At 36.4% G+C, this 11,940-nt stretch overlaps 1 protein-coding gene across 3 annotated transcripts in view; it reads left to right on the forward strand.

The window, feature by feature from the left end:
- Appl1 (adaptor protein, phosphotyrosine interacting with PH domain and leucine zipper 1) overlaps window positions 1-10,059 on the forward strand; it is a 47,593-nt gene extending 37,534 nt beyond the window's left edge. Inside the window, exons 17-23 of one of the 3 annotated variants that reach the window (XR_003479893.2) lie at window positions 2,193-2,367; window positions 2,465-2,501; window positions 3,076-3,222; window positions 4,401-4,451; window positions 4,852-4,941; window positions 6,366-6,562; window positions 6,888-10,059. Coding sequence is in view for 1 of the 3 variants with exons in the window: in XM_027389622.2 (XP_027245423.1) it covers window positions 2,193-2,367; window positions 2,465-2,501; window positions 3,076-3,222; window positions 4,401-4,451; window positions 4,852-4,941; window positions 6,366-6,509 (644 nt within the window). In the remaining 2 variants the exon portion in view is untranslated. Of the gene's footprint in view, window positions 1-2,192; window positions 2,368-2,464; window positions 2,502-3,075; window positions 3,223-4,400; window positions 4,529-4,851; window positions 4,942-6,365 lie in introns of those variants that run through there. The other 2 variants (XM_027389622.2, XR_003479894.2) reach the window with 2 other exon arrangements.
- The last annotated feature ends 1,881 nt before the right edge of the window (window positions 10,060-11,940 follow it).

Here is an 11,940-nt window from a genome sequence, read left to right on the forward strand (position 1 = left end):
CACCAGCCTTATGTTTGTGTTTTCTCGGGCATCACTCAGCTGTTTGCTCTCAAGGTGTTTATCCTTAATTTCATCGAACTCTTTGTGTTTTCTTAAACTATTTAAATTATTTGGTGAACTTTATGACTGTTCTTTTAAATTCTGTCTTGGGTTTCACCTAGGTAATTATTGGCAAACATTTCTACAGCACTGGTAGGTTTTGGAGAGGAAATACTGGAATGATCTTTTCGTATTGTTCATATTCTTGAAATGATATTTGGGCATATGGACTTCTTTTCTTAGTTTTATGACTAGTATGGACAGAGCAAGTTGGGACACAGAAAGGATGTATAGGTGGGTTAGGCCTAAAGGTGAGAAATGGCTTAGGTGGAAGGAAGTCAAGTGAACAGAGTGAACTGGGCTGGTGTACAGTATGTGTTTTCTGGTCCAAGCCTGGGATGTGGTGTGAGAGGGATGTGGTGTGAGAGGGGTTTGTAGGTTAAGGGTAGATAGAGCAGGTCTTTGCAGAATCCTAAAGCTTGGTTGAGACTCAGGCTGGGGTGGCTAGGCCAGAGCACTTGACATGGGACCTGGGTTGGTTGGGTTGGGGAAGGGTGTGTGAAGGGTGTGTCCACTTTTCCAGTACCTTTTTTCTTGTTTTAAGACAGTTTTCAAATAACTAGGCAGCCTTCAAACTTACTATCTAGCCAAGGATGACTTTGAACTCTGATCCTCTTGTCTCCTTCCCCAGTACTAGGGTTATAGGCATCTGCCAACATACCCAGCCAGTAGCCAGTTGATTTATTGTGTGTATTGTGTTTATGTGGTATATGAAAATGTGTTCGTGTGTGTCTTTGTAGGCCAAAGGTTCACATTGGGTATCTCTATCCTTTTTCACCTATTTTTTGACATGTGGCCCCCTCACTGAATCTGGAGCTTGTTGGTCAGCAATTCTCTCTCTGTGTCCCTCCCTTATGCTCCTAAGCCCTGGGGTTACAGGCACCCACTGTCTCAGCTGCTCTTGCAGCCAGCTTTTATGTGGGTGCTAGGGATCCAAACACAGATCCTAATGCTTACATAGCTAATACTTAACACAAAATACACTGAGCCATCATCCCTAGCCCCAGCAGCTATCAGTCAATCATCTCCCTCCCTCCCTCCCTCTCTCCCTCCCTCCCTCTCTCCCTCCCACCATTTCTGTGTCACAGAGCCCTGGCTGTCTTGGAGCTCACTCTGTAGACCAGGTTGGGCTCTAACTCAGTGATATCTGCCTGCTTCTGCGTCTCAAAAACTGGGGTTTAAAGGCATGAACCACCACACTTGGCTGCAGCTATTTTTCTTAAATATAAATTTTTTGTTTGTTTGTTTTTGAGACAGGGTTTCTGTGTGGCTTTGGAGGCTGTCCTAGAACTCACTCTGTAGACCAGGCTGGTCTTGAACTCACAGAGATCCTCCCGCCTGTGCCTCCCGAGTGCTGGGATTAAAGGCGTGCACCACCACTTACAGTAAAGTTATAGGAATAGTACAAAGAATTAGTTTTATCTAGAACCATGACTTAGTTAGGGTTTCTCGTGAAGAGACACCATGATCATGGCAACTCTTACATAGTATTTAATAAGGGCTGGCTTACATTTCAGAGGTTTAATCCATTGTCCTCATGGCAGGAAGCATAGCAGCATGCAGACAGACATGATGGAGAAGGAACTGAGAGTTCTATAGGCAGCAGGAAGAAAGAATGAGCCAATGGGCCTGGCTTGACTTTCTGAAACATCAAAGCTCATCTGCAGTGACACACTTCCTCCAACAAGGTCACAGTACTACAACAAAGCACACCTCCAATAATGCCACTCCCCATGAACTTATGGGGGCCATTTTCATTCAAATCACCAAAAACTATATCATTGTAACATTATATTTTGCTGGTTGAAACTGAGACCTTAATTTTCCTATAACTTGAACACTGTAGTGTTAAAGGTTATTTCAAAATTCCTCCTTTAGGTTTTATTTTTCATTGGAAAACCTTAAAACCTTGAAGTATATTCTTTTGGCAAAGAACTACAGGGTTTAAAAATACATAAATATTGAAGTAGAATGGCATACACTTGTAGTACCAGTATCTAGGATGCTAAAGCAGGAGAATTGTGAGTTTAAGGATAACCTGTGCTGCAAAACCAAAGACATCTTTTACCATAATGTACCATGTTCTGTTACAGATTCTATTCTTCATCAGTTATTTATTGTCCGATTCCTTGGTTCTATGGAGGTAAAGGCAGATGACCATCCAGATGTTGTTTATGAAACAATGCGCCAGATCTTAGCAGCTCGGGCCATCCATAACATCTTTCGCATGACAGAATCACACTTATTAGTCACTTGTGACTGTTTGAAGTAAGTAGTGACCCTCTCCAAACAAACTTACAGGAAAAATGATTTTTTTAATTCAGCCTAATTAAAAAGTTGTTTTCCAAATTCTTAATTATTGTAGGTTAATTGATCCGCAGACCCAAGTTACAAGGCTCACAGTGAGTTCTATGTGATTAAAGCTTTAAGTATCTTTTGTTCATATATATATTTTATAGTTTGATAATAATTTGGTCCTATGTGTCCTAATACAATATCAATTAAGATTGGTCTTTAGGCTATAGTTACATATACAGCCAGCTCCAGAAATCTACCGAGCATTCTATAATGTAGGATTCAACACATTTTGGTACGATTAATAGTTTTTTATCCCTAAAGAGTTTATATGCTAAAGAAATTAGCAGTAGGAATCAAAACATGAACACAATTGAGTTTATTTTATAATTTCTTTGTATGTACAAGTTATGTTTTTATTTAATCATTTACTAAGTAGATAATTTTTGTAGTTAAATTTGTATTGGTAAATATTGAATAAAACTCAGTATTTAATGATCTCTTTTGGTAATATCCAAACCAAATATGGCATTATTTGTTTCTAGATCATTATTCTATTGAAAATTTGTCTTTAAAATTCTATTTACAATATTGTTAGAATTTATCATGAGTTTTTATCATCTGAATGCTGCTGTAATGACTTGGAAGATCTCATGTTTATTTTTGGTGTTTTTGTGGCAGTTTCCATTACCATGTGTAGTTTTGTATGCTACACACCAGGAAAATAAACGACTTTTTGGATTTGTTCTCCGGACATCAGGTGGAAGAAGTGAAAGTAGTTTGTCATCAGTGTGCTACATATTTGAATCAAACAATGAGGGGGAAAAGGTACCTGGCTTTCAGAATGTTTGTTTTATAAAATATCTATCAGAGTCACAGTTTTACCCTAAAATTTCTGGAAAAAGCTCACAGGTTATGCCTAGTCCAGCTGAGATTCGTGATGAGAGCATGCACTCTGGAGGGAGCCATACTGATGAGTGGAACCTGTCAGCTTCTGTAGACTATTGATAGCTGGTTCAGTCTTCTGTTTCATTAACTTATCCTGGGAATAGTATATATTCCCATAGTCAGTTTTAAGTGTTACTAGTTTATATCGATAATATCACCCGAATCCTTCATTCTTTGGATGATTTACCATTTCAGTAATGATGTTTTAAAATTTGAAGTTTTTTGTATTTTTGAGAACTTCATACATGAATCCTCTGTTTACATCACCTCCTCTTCCTCTCCCCTTTCTAACTCCTTTGTTCCCTAGGACTTAATTATTATTGGTGTGTGTATGTGTTTATAAACCATACTGAGTCCTTTTAGTGTTGCTTTTATGTGCATGTGTTTCAGGCTGACCACTTAGTATTGGATAACCTATTGGGGCTCATCACTGGATAAAACAGATTCTTCCTCTCTCAGCAATCATTGGTTGCCTGTAGCTCTTCATCTAGGGGTAGGGTCTTGTGAAATTTCCCCCATTTACATTGGCATGTCAATTGTCAATTTTCAGGTCTTGTTAGGCAACCATATTGTTGAGATTTCATGGGTATACCTTCCCTGTCATGTCTAAAAGACACTGTCTCACAGCAGGTGTTCTGGTCTTCTGGTCTTCTGGCTCTTATAGTCTTTTCAACTCTTTCTTACTTGATTTTTCCCTTAGTCTTAGGTATAGGGGTATCAATTAGGTATAGAGTTATCAATTGGGCCTGAGCACTCTACAGTCACTCATTGTCTATATTTTGAGCAGTTGTAGATCTCTGCAATAGTCTCCATCAGTAATGAGTTTGATACAATGAGAAGTTGGATGGGCACATGATAGAAAAGCCAGCAGTAGAAGTCCATAGATTCTGAAGAAAACATGGTGAAATTTTTTTGGTTGAAATATCTTTAAATAAATTCTTATTTAAACTTGTACTGTTTTCTTGAATTATTATAAAACTAGTTATGTCATCCATTTAGGTATTTCAAAATTTTAGTGTAATAGAAAAGTATCTGAGGTCTTCTTTTTCTCCTTTCAGATTTGTGATTCTGTTGGATTGGCAAAACAGATAGCACTGCATGCTGAACTGGTAAGAATCAGAGCCACTTAATTTCCAAGGATGTTCTAAGCTAAAGCAGTGTAATAAAAGCTCTTTCATACTAGCAAGTAAGTAAAATTGTTTTGCTAAACAAGATTAACAGTAGATGCTATTGCTCATATAGCATTTAGAATCTGGAATCAGGTGGTGGTGGTGCACACCTTTTAGTCCCAGCACTTGGGAGTCAGAAGCAGATGGGTCTTTGTGAGATTGAGGCCAGAGTGAGTTCCAGGACAGCCAGGGCTATGTAGAGAAACCCTGTCTTGGAAAACTATTGCTGTGCTTTATATAAAAATACTAAAATGTTACAAGACTCATATTAATTGAAATGTGTAAAATTTAAATTACTTTTTATTTAACATGTTTGTTTTATTTACTCACCCCCTTTTAGGATCGTAGGGCATCAGAAAAACAAAAAGAAATAGAGAGAGTAAAAGAGAAACAACAGAAAGAACTCAGCAAACAAAAACAGATTGAGAAGGTATCTGTTCCTTTATGTGGTATTGATGACTAATTCAGCACTGTGGCTTTCAGATTTTAGTTTCCAAATGGAAGTCCATTTATTTCTTCTTGTTTAGCCACCTCATAACTAGATGATTCATTGCACAGCAGAAAAGGTTTGACATCTGAATTGCATAGTAATTGGCCATGAAATATAATTTTCTGTTAAAGAAACATGCTAGAATTTTCATATACCAATAATAGACTTAATTGTCTTGCTAAAAGCAACATTGACTGTGAAAGAGAAAATACTTTAAGCATCAGCAAGAATCAGCAAGAGTGTCATATTCATATATGTACGCATATAATGCACATGTATACATACAAGTACACACACACTCATGCACACAGCATTCAGCACAGGTTGGTTGGTCCTGGAGACCAGACTGGGATGACAAGGGAATAAATAAAGGACAGACCCTGAAGAAAAGATGGACAAATGCACAGAAAATCTGGGATGGGATGCTCTTTCTGATGGAGTGGCACCTACTACTACACAACAATCCCAGAACTCAGTTCTTATGTACAGCTCTTGTGGAGGGGTGAGCAGTCTCAGGTTAGAGTTATTCCTGAGGCAGGAGGAGGGAAGGGGAAACTGAGGTTGCTAGGTTTTGTACACTCAACATCTGCACACAGACTAGAAGGTAGCTTTGCCAGTTGCCATGGGTTTGAGACACTGCAGTCCTTGACAAGGCTGTGCTCATGTCAATAATACACATTCACTCGGGGCTTCTTCCGTTCCCCCACAGCACACTTTTTATTTTTTATTTTTTGTGGTATTAAGGATCAACTCTACAAAGAATAATTAAAAGTATACAGTTTTCAGAGCCAAAACTTGATTAGGTGATCCAAGAGATTGTAGGATCCTGTTAAGAGTGGTGGCATTGATGGTCGGAAAATGGGAGGGAAAGTAACTGGGGAATATGTATGCAAAGAGACCTGTAAGAACTGGGAGTGAGTTGTATATAGGTAGGGCTGAGAAGAGAAAATGCAAAGACAGCACAGAAATACATCTTAAGGCAAGTGACACCTGGAGAGGAGTGGGGAATGAGATGTGGATGACAATGAAACTTTCTGACTATGAGATTACTTACATAGTGTGCAATGAGATATGAGGATAGTTAGAACTTGGTTATGAGCCATAGAACAAGAAAGGGAGGATGAAATAGCAAACTTTTTTTTGTTTGATTTTATGGAGTTATTCATATTATGCCAAAATTTACTGTTGTCTCTCATTTGTTGAATATTGCTTTTCTTTTCATCAGATTGCCAGAATTATGCATGTGACAGGATTGGAGTAGCTCTCAAGTATAGTAAAAGTGCATAGAAAATTAGTTTAGAAAACTGTAGTTTTCTATTTGACTGCTGACAGTTAACTTAGTTTCTTTTTTATCTTTCCACCAGGACTTGGAAGAACAGAGTCGGTTGATAGCTGCTTCCAGTAGACCAAACCAGGCTGGTAGTGAGGGCCAGCTTGTCCTTAGCAGTAGCCAATCAGAGGAGAGTGATTTGGGAGAAGAAGGGAAAAAAAGAGAATCAGAAGCATAAACTTGCTTTTGCTTTTTGATTGATTTCCCCTTTCCCCTGGAATGTGGCACAAGGTAACCATGTTAAAAGACCAAGGAAGAGACTAAGCTTTATACTTGCTTGTTTCAGCTTCATTTAAAAAAGACTAAACATGATAACAGGTTATATTGAGCATATCCCCTTAAAAATAAAATACTATGCATTATCATCAAATTCTACTTACCCAAATAAAACCTGTTTACTTTCCTGTAGTAGATTGCTGAGGAATCACACTTGCTCAAGATATGTTTCTTTGAAATTGTGAACGCTTTTTATCATGCACTGTAATTGGCTGTCTCCATAAGAAATCATTTATTCTTCAGATTCTGACATTTGTGTGTGCTCTCTCCCTTTCTTTAGGAATGTCTTGTTGGTAATGAGGAAGTGTTCAACCAAATGAGCTTAAAATTCTTTGTATGGAGAATTCTACAGGTTTGCAAATATTCTAACAATTTAAGTATGCAGTAGGATTTGTGTAAAGTCACTAGGGCAGTGGCACTTGGTACTGTTGATTTCAGGGCTTTTCTGGGCTTGCTCCATGTCTCTGATGGCAGTGTATTATGGCAGGAGGAAAGAAACTCAAGTGTCTGTTGGTGTTTGATACAGCCCTTGGTATTTTGTCACCATCTTCTTAGTTCTCAGGTTGGGACTTTTACTTATTGCTACAGAGCAGTAAGGATTAGAATAAAATTTCAGAATTTATTGAAAGATTTTTGTTGTTGTTCAAACGTTTTATACTAGAATTGACATGTAAGGCAAGTGTTGTAGAGTGATACATTGTATTTTCTGTATTGTGAAATAATTTTTATTGATAATATGTGACATTTCAAAGGATATTCTATAACATTTATGTTTACTGCTTAGAATAAAAATGTGCAGTTTTGTTTAGAGAACATAATCTTTTAAATTTCAGACTGATATTCCCAGTATTTTCATAATATCACATTTTGATAATGAATTGTCACTTTATATCCACAAAGGCAAATAACTAATTTATGAGTGTAGAATAGTTTGTAATAATTATTGTAAATACTTTTACTTTTCAAATGAGTAAAAGTTCTAATTCCATGAAAGGCTGAAAGGAACTGAACACCTCATATAGTGTAGGACCAAGGAAGGAGTTTGCTTGCTACCAAGGTTGACATGCCCTACAGTTTAACTTCTTTCAAAAAAACTCTTTCTTCACTCAGATTTTAATCTTTGTTTATAGATTTTATTTTCATGTGTTCTACATGAAAAAGTGTATATATATATATATATATATATATACATATGTATATAGGTTAAATATATTGAGTAAAGTATTTTACATAGTCATACATTTATAGATTTTCAAGAGGTTAACCACTAATTTCACAAGTAATTTTTTCTTAGTTCTGAGTTAGAAGTGGCTTCTGTTTTAGTTTTCAGAATATAGCTCAGTTTCACACTCTATAAGTACAATTTTCTGTAGTAATGATATACCTACCTACCTACCTACCTACATACATACATATATATATATGATCATGATACTGTTTTTATCCATGTGCCAAATGGGAGTAATGGTTATTTAATACTCTTTAAAGTCTTACGTTACCCAAACATACAGTTAATAGGTAGCAGTTTATGGAGTACATTTGGTTAAAAGTATATTTTGTGCTTACTAAAAGGAATGCTTTTGCATCAGTATTTCCTTCTTGTTAAACTAGAAATTGCTGTGGTCAGTACTTGATTAGTTGTGGCAAGTCTTGCTTTTAAGACTTTTTTAAGATTGGTAAGGTTTCTGGTTTTTGTTGTTGGTTTTATTTGTTTTGTTTTTTGTTGTCTGTTTGATTTTGGCAGTGTTGGGGATCAAACTCAGGTTCTCACACATGCTAAGTAAGCCCTCTACCACTGAGATGCAGTCCTATCCCAAGTTTTCAGTTTGTGAGGTCTTTTCTTGATATAAGATGTCCTGCGATTTCAGGGGAAATCTGTTGTTTTATAGTAAGAGTGCTCACCATCAGGAGACAGTTTTACTTGCTGTTGCTTTGCATGGAAGCAAAATGCTGCTATTTGGATAAAAATTCAGGCCAGGGGTGAGGGTTTTATAATTCTTTTTAAGTCACATTTCATAGGAATTTCCACAGTTGCTGTCATGTCACAGGTCAGACCAGAATGTGTTCTGATGCCCAAGACATGTCCTGTGTAGATTGAACAGTTTCAGATGATTCAGCTTCTGTTCTGTCACTATTAAACTGTATGGGATTCTGCACATCAGCTTTAATCAGCTCTCCTGCTTAATGAAGGCTACTTGTGAGCTTCTCAAATGTTAATGCTGATCTTGTTCTGGTGTACTGTCCTCCAAAATCTCTCCCAGCTTTTTAGAAATTAACAAAATTTCTTTAAAAAGGGAAAGAAATTTAGCCTACCTAATTCTACTGAGTACTCTATTTACTTACATTGGCAGTACTTGCATAACTCTGGTAATAAACTCAATAGAAAATCACTTATTTCTCTATCCTTGCTAGAGACTTGCTATAAACTTCCTAGGGACTGAAACTGTTCCTTTGAACAGAGTCCTTGAATCCCTGAAACTAATCTTGTTTTTGCCATGTATATAAAGATTACTTGGTGTTTAATTTCAAAAGAATTCCTAGTTCCACAGTGTTGGCATGAGGAAGTTGCCATTATTTTTGAGAAAAGGATAGTAGGATATACATAACATTGTAGATAACATGATTTTGTGTGGTGGATGCTCACAAGCTACTACAGGAACCACACTGTTTACAATTTGAACTGACAATGCTGGCAGACCCTGAGAGCTACTATATTACAAAATCTTCTGGTATCTCAATGAAAGGAAAATACTGATTTGCTTTTGATAACAAGTCTGACCATTCAGATTACACTTTAAATATTAAACACACTAGTGTATGTAACAAGCAAGCTTTCATCTTGTTTTTTGTTTGTTTGTTTGTTTGTTTTTGTTTTGTTTTTCGAGACAGGGTTTCTCTGTGGCTTTGGAGGCTGTCCTGGAACTCACTCTTGTAGACCAGGCTGGTCTCAAACTCACTGAGATCCACCTGCCTCTGCCTCCCAAGTGCTGGGATTAAAGGTGTGCGCCACCACCGCCCGGCTCATCTTGTTTTTAGCAAGTTTGATTTATTTCTCTTTGAGATTTTTATTCTACATTAATAACAAAGATTTGAAGCTAGAACCATGCTCAGCTTTTAATCAGTCTTTGGCTACACTTTAAGTAACAGTTAATAGGAATACTGGGGATTAAGTGATAATGAATGTGCAAAACTGCTTTGTATATTTTGTGATTTTTGTAATTAAGTAACTTGATTAACCCTATTTCACTGATGATATTAACCAACTGTGCAGTATACAATTAAAAGTCATGCAGCATCTCTCTTTAAAATTGCATTTGTGATCATGGTATAGCTTGTGGGGCAGAGAACTTATTTTTTCTTTTGTCAAAACAGGTATTTGCTGACAAGGCTTCACGAAATATGTTGTTGGAATTTTTAAAATGTATAATAAAGTCCATAATTTTTATACAGACTTTATGTATGAAATATTTGATAGTTACTCTGAACTTTATTTTTCCAAGTAATTTCAGATGTTTTTAGTCTGGGGCTTGAGAGGTAGCTCAGCAGTCAAGAGCACATATTCTTCTTCCAGAAGCTTGAGTTCACATCAGATGGCTCTCATTTGCCTGCAATTTCAGCATCAGTGGATCTGACACTTCTTCTAACATCAGTGGGCATTGTGCTCAAACAGAGACAAATACATACATATAATTAAAAATAATAAGACAAATCTATGGTAACATTTGGCCCCACAATAGCCAAAATTGGGGGAAAGTCACTTACTAAGAAAAGTTTGACTTTTTTTTATAGCAAAGAAAAAAGACTTCAATAATTAATTACTCCAGTAAGTTTTTTTTATGATATATGCTTTATGCTGTTATCCTCCTTTAAGAAATTCCTCCTCCAGTTAAAAAGGCAGGTTGTTTGCTCCAGCTTAAGTAGCTTGGACCTGTAGTTTTAATACTAATGTATTTGTTCCATGTGCTCTTTGTAGTTTAATTATAGTACCTAGCAAGCTCTTTCCTTCTGCTGAGAGTTTACATTCTAATTTGAGTTTTACAAAAATGTACATATACTTGTGAGGGGAGTGGATGATAGTAACTAGAATTTTATAACTTATCTAAATGCATGTGCGACCTAAATGAACACTTCAAGTGCAATAATATTGCAAAAGTTTTAGTGCAAAAATAATTATAAGTCTGTATTTACTGAAGTAGCTAGTGTACCCATGGATCCCTATATCAGAAATCAAAGAGCTTTAGTTGCACTAAAATGGACTGTGTTAATGCTAAAATATTAAGACTGAAACTTCAGGGTGATGGCTGACTTTGTGGCAGTGAAATGGAATGTATCATCCCACCTTTCTCCAGTGCCATTTGAATAAGACACAAATGTGGCTTAATAGACACCTGTATTTTTCCTCAGCTTACATAAAGCTGTATATAGAATTAAAAAGTTTACATCATAAGAATAAAAACTTATAATTAGACGTTTTTAATTATAAAATTTAAATATATTTAAAGTAAATATAATTAAAATATTCTTTACATGCAATATGGTATAGAAATAAAAATTTAAACTGGCATCTTCTGTTGGTAGTGAGCCCTTCCCTCCTTATACCAGCCTGTGTTTAGTGCAAAAACCGTAAGTTCATCATCAGTTTGAAAACAATGTAAATTTCTCTGCCAGGGATCCTATTAATCAGTAAGTGGCGAGACATATCCAGGAATTTTCAGAAAGATGGCAAATGTTTTCCCTGTCAGTGATAGAATTTCACTTCAGAGTTCTAAATTACCCTGCCTGTGTACTTGACTATGAAGAAGTGATGTCAGCTGCTAAGTCAGCACTTAGGATTTGGGCACATGGACTGTTCATTTCTAGTCATGTAGTGGGGTTGTTCTACTCAGTTGAATCAGTAAGATATATATTCTCTGTAAAAAGATTACAAAAGTCATAGCTACGTATGGTTGTGCACACTTGGAATCCTAGGTTTCAAGAGGCAGAGGCAGCTGGATCTCTGTGAGTTCCAGGCCAGCAGAGGTACCCTGAGTGGTACCTATTATTTTGAGCATAAAGAAATTACATTCATACTCTTACTATAAGATCAATACATAGTTAGAACTGGGTGTGTTTCAGTTATTTGAAATTCATACTAGCTCCTAAGGTCTTGCCTAGGTGCTTAAGATGGCTTTGAATTTGAGGTTCTTCCACCTCACCTCCTGAATAGTTTGGATCATAGGCATGTGCCAATGCACTTGCATGAGTTTTTTTGGGTTTTATTTTTAATTATCTTACAGTTCTAGCCATATGTTGAGAAACTATGTTCAAAGACATTGTGTTTTTGTTTTTGTTTT

This window comes from Cricetulus griseus (assembly GCF_003668045.3).
Source record: "Cricetulus griseus strain 17A/GY chromosome 1 unlocalized genomic scaffold, alternate assembly CriGri-PICRH-1.0 chr1_1, whole genome shotgun sequence".
Taxonomy (NCBI): Eukaryota; Metazoa; Chordata; class Mammalia; order Rodentia; family Cricetidae; genus Cricetulus; species Cricetulus griseus.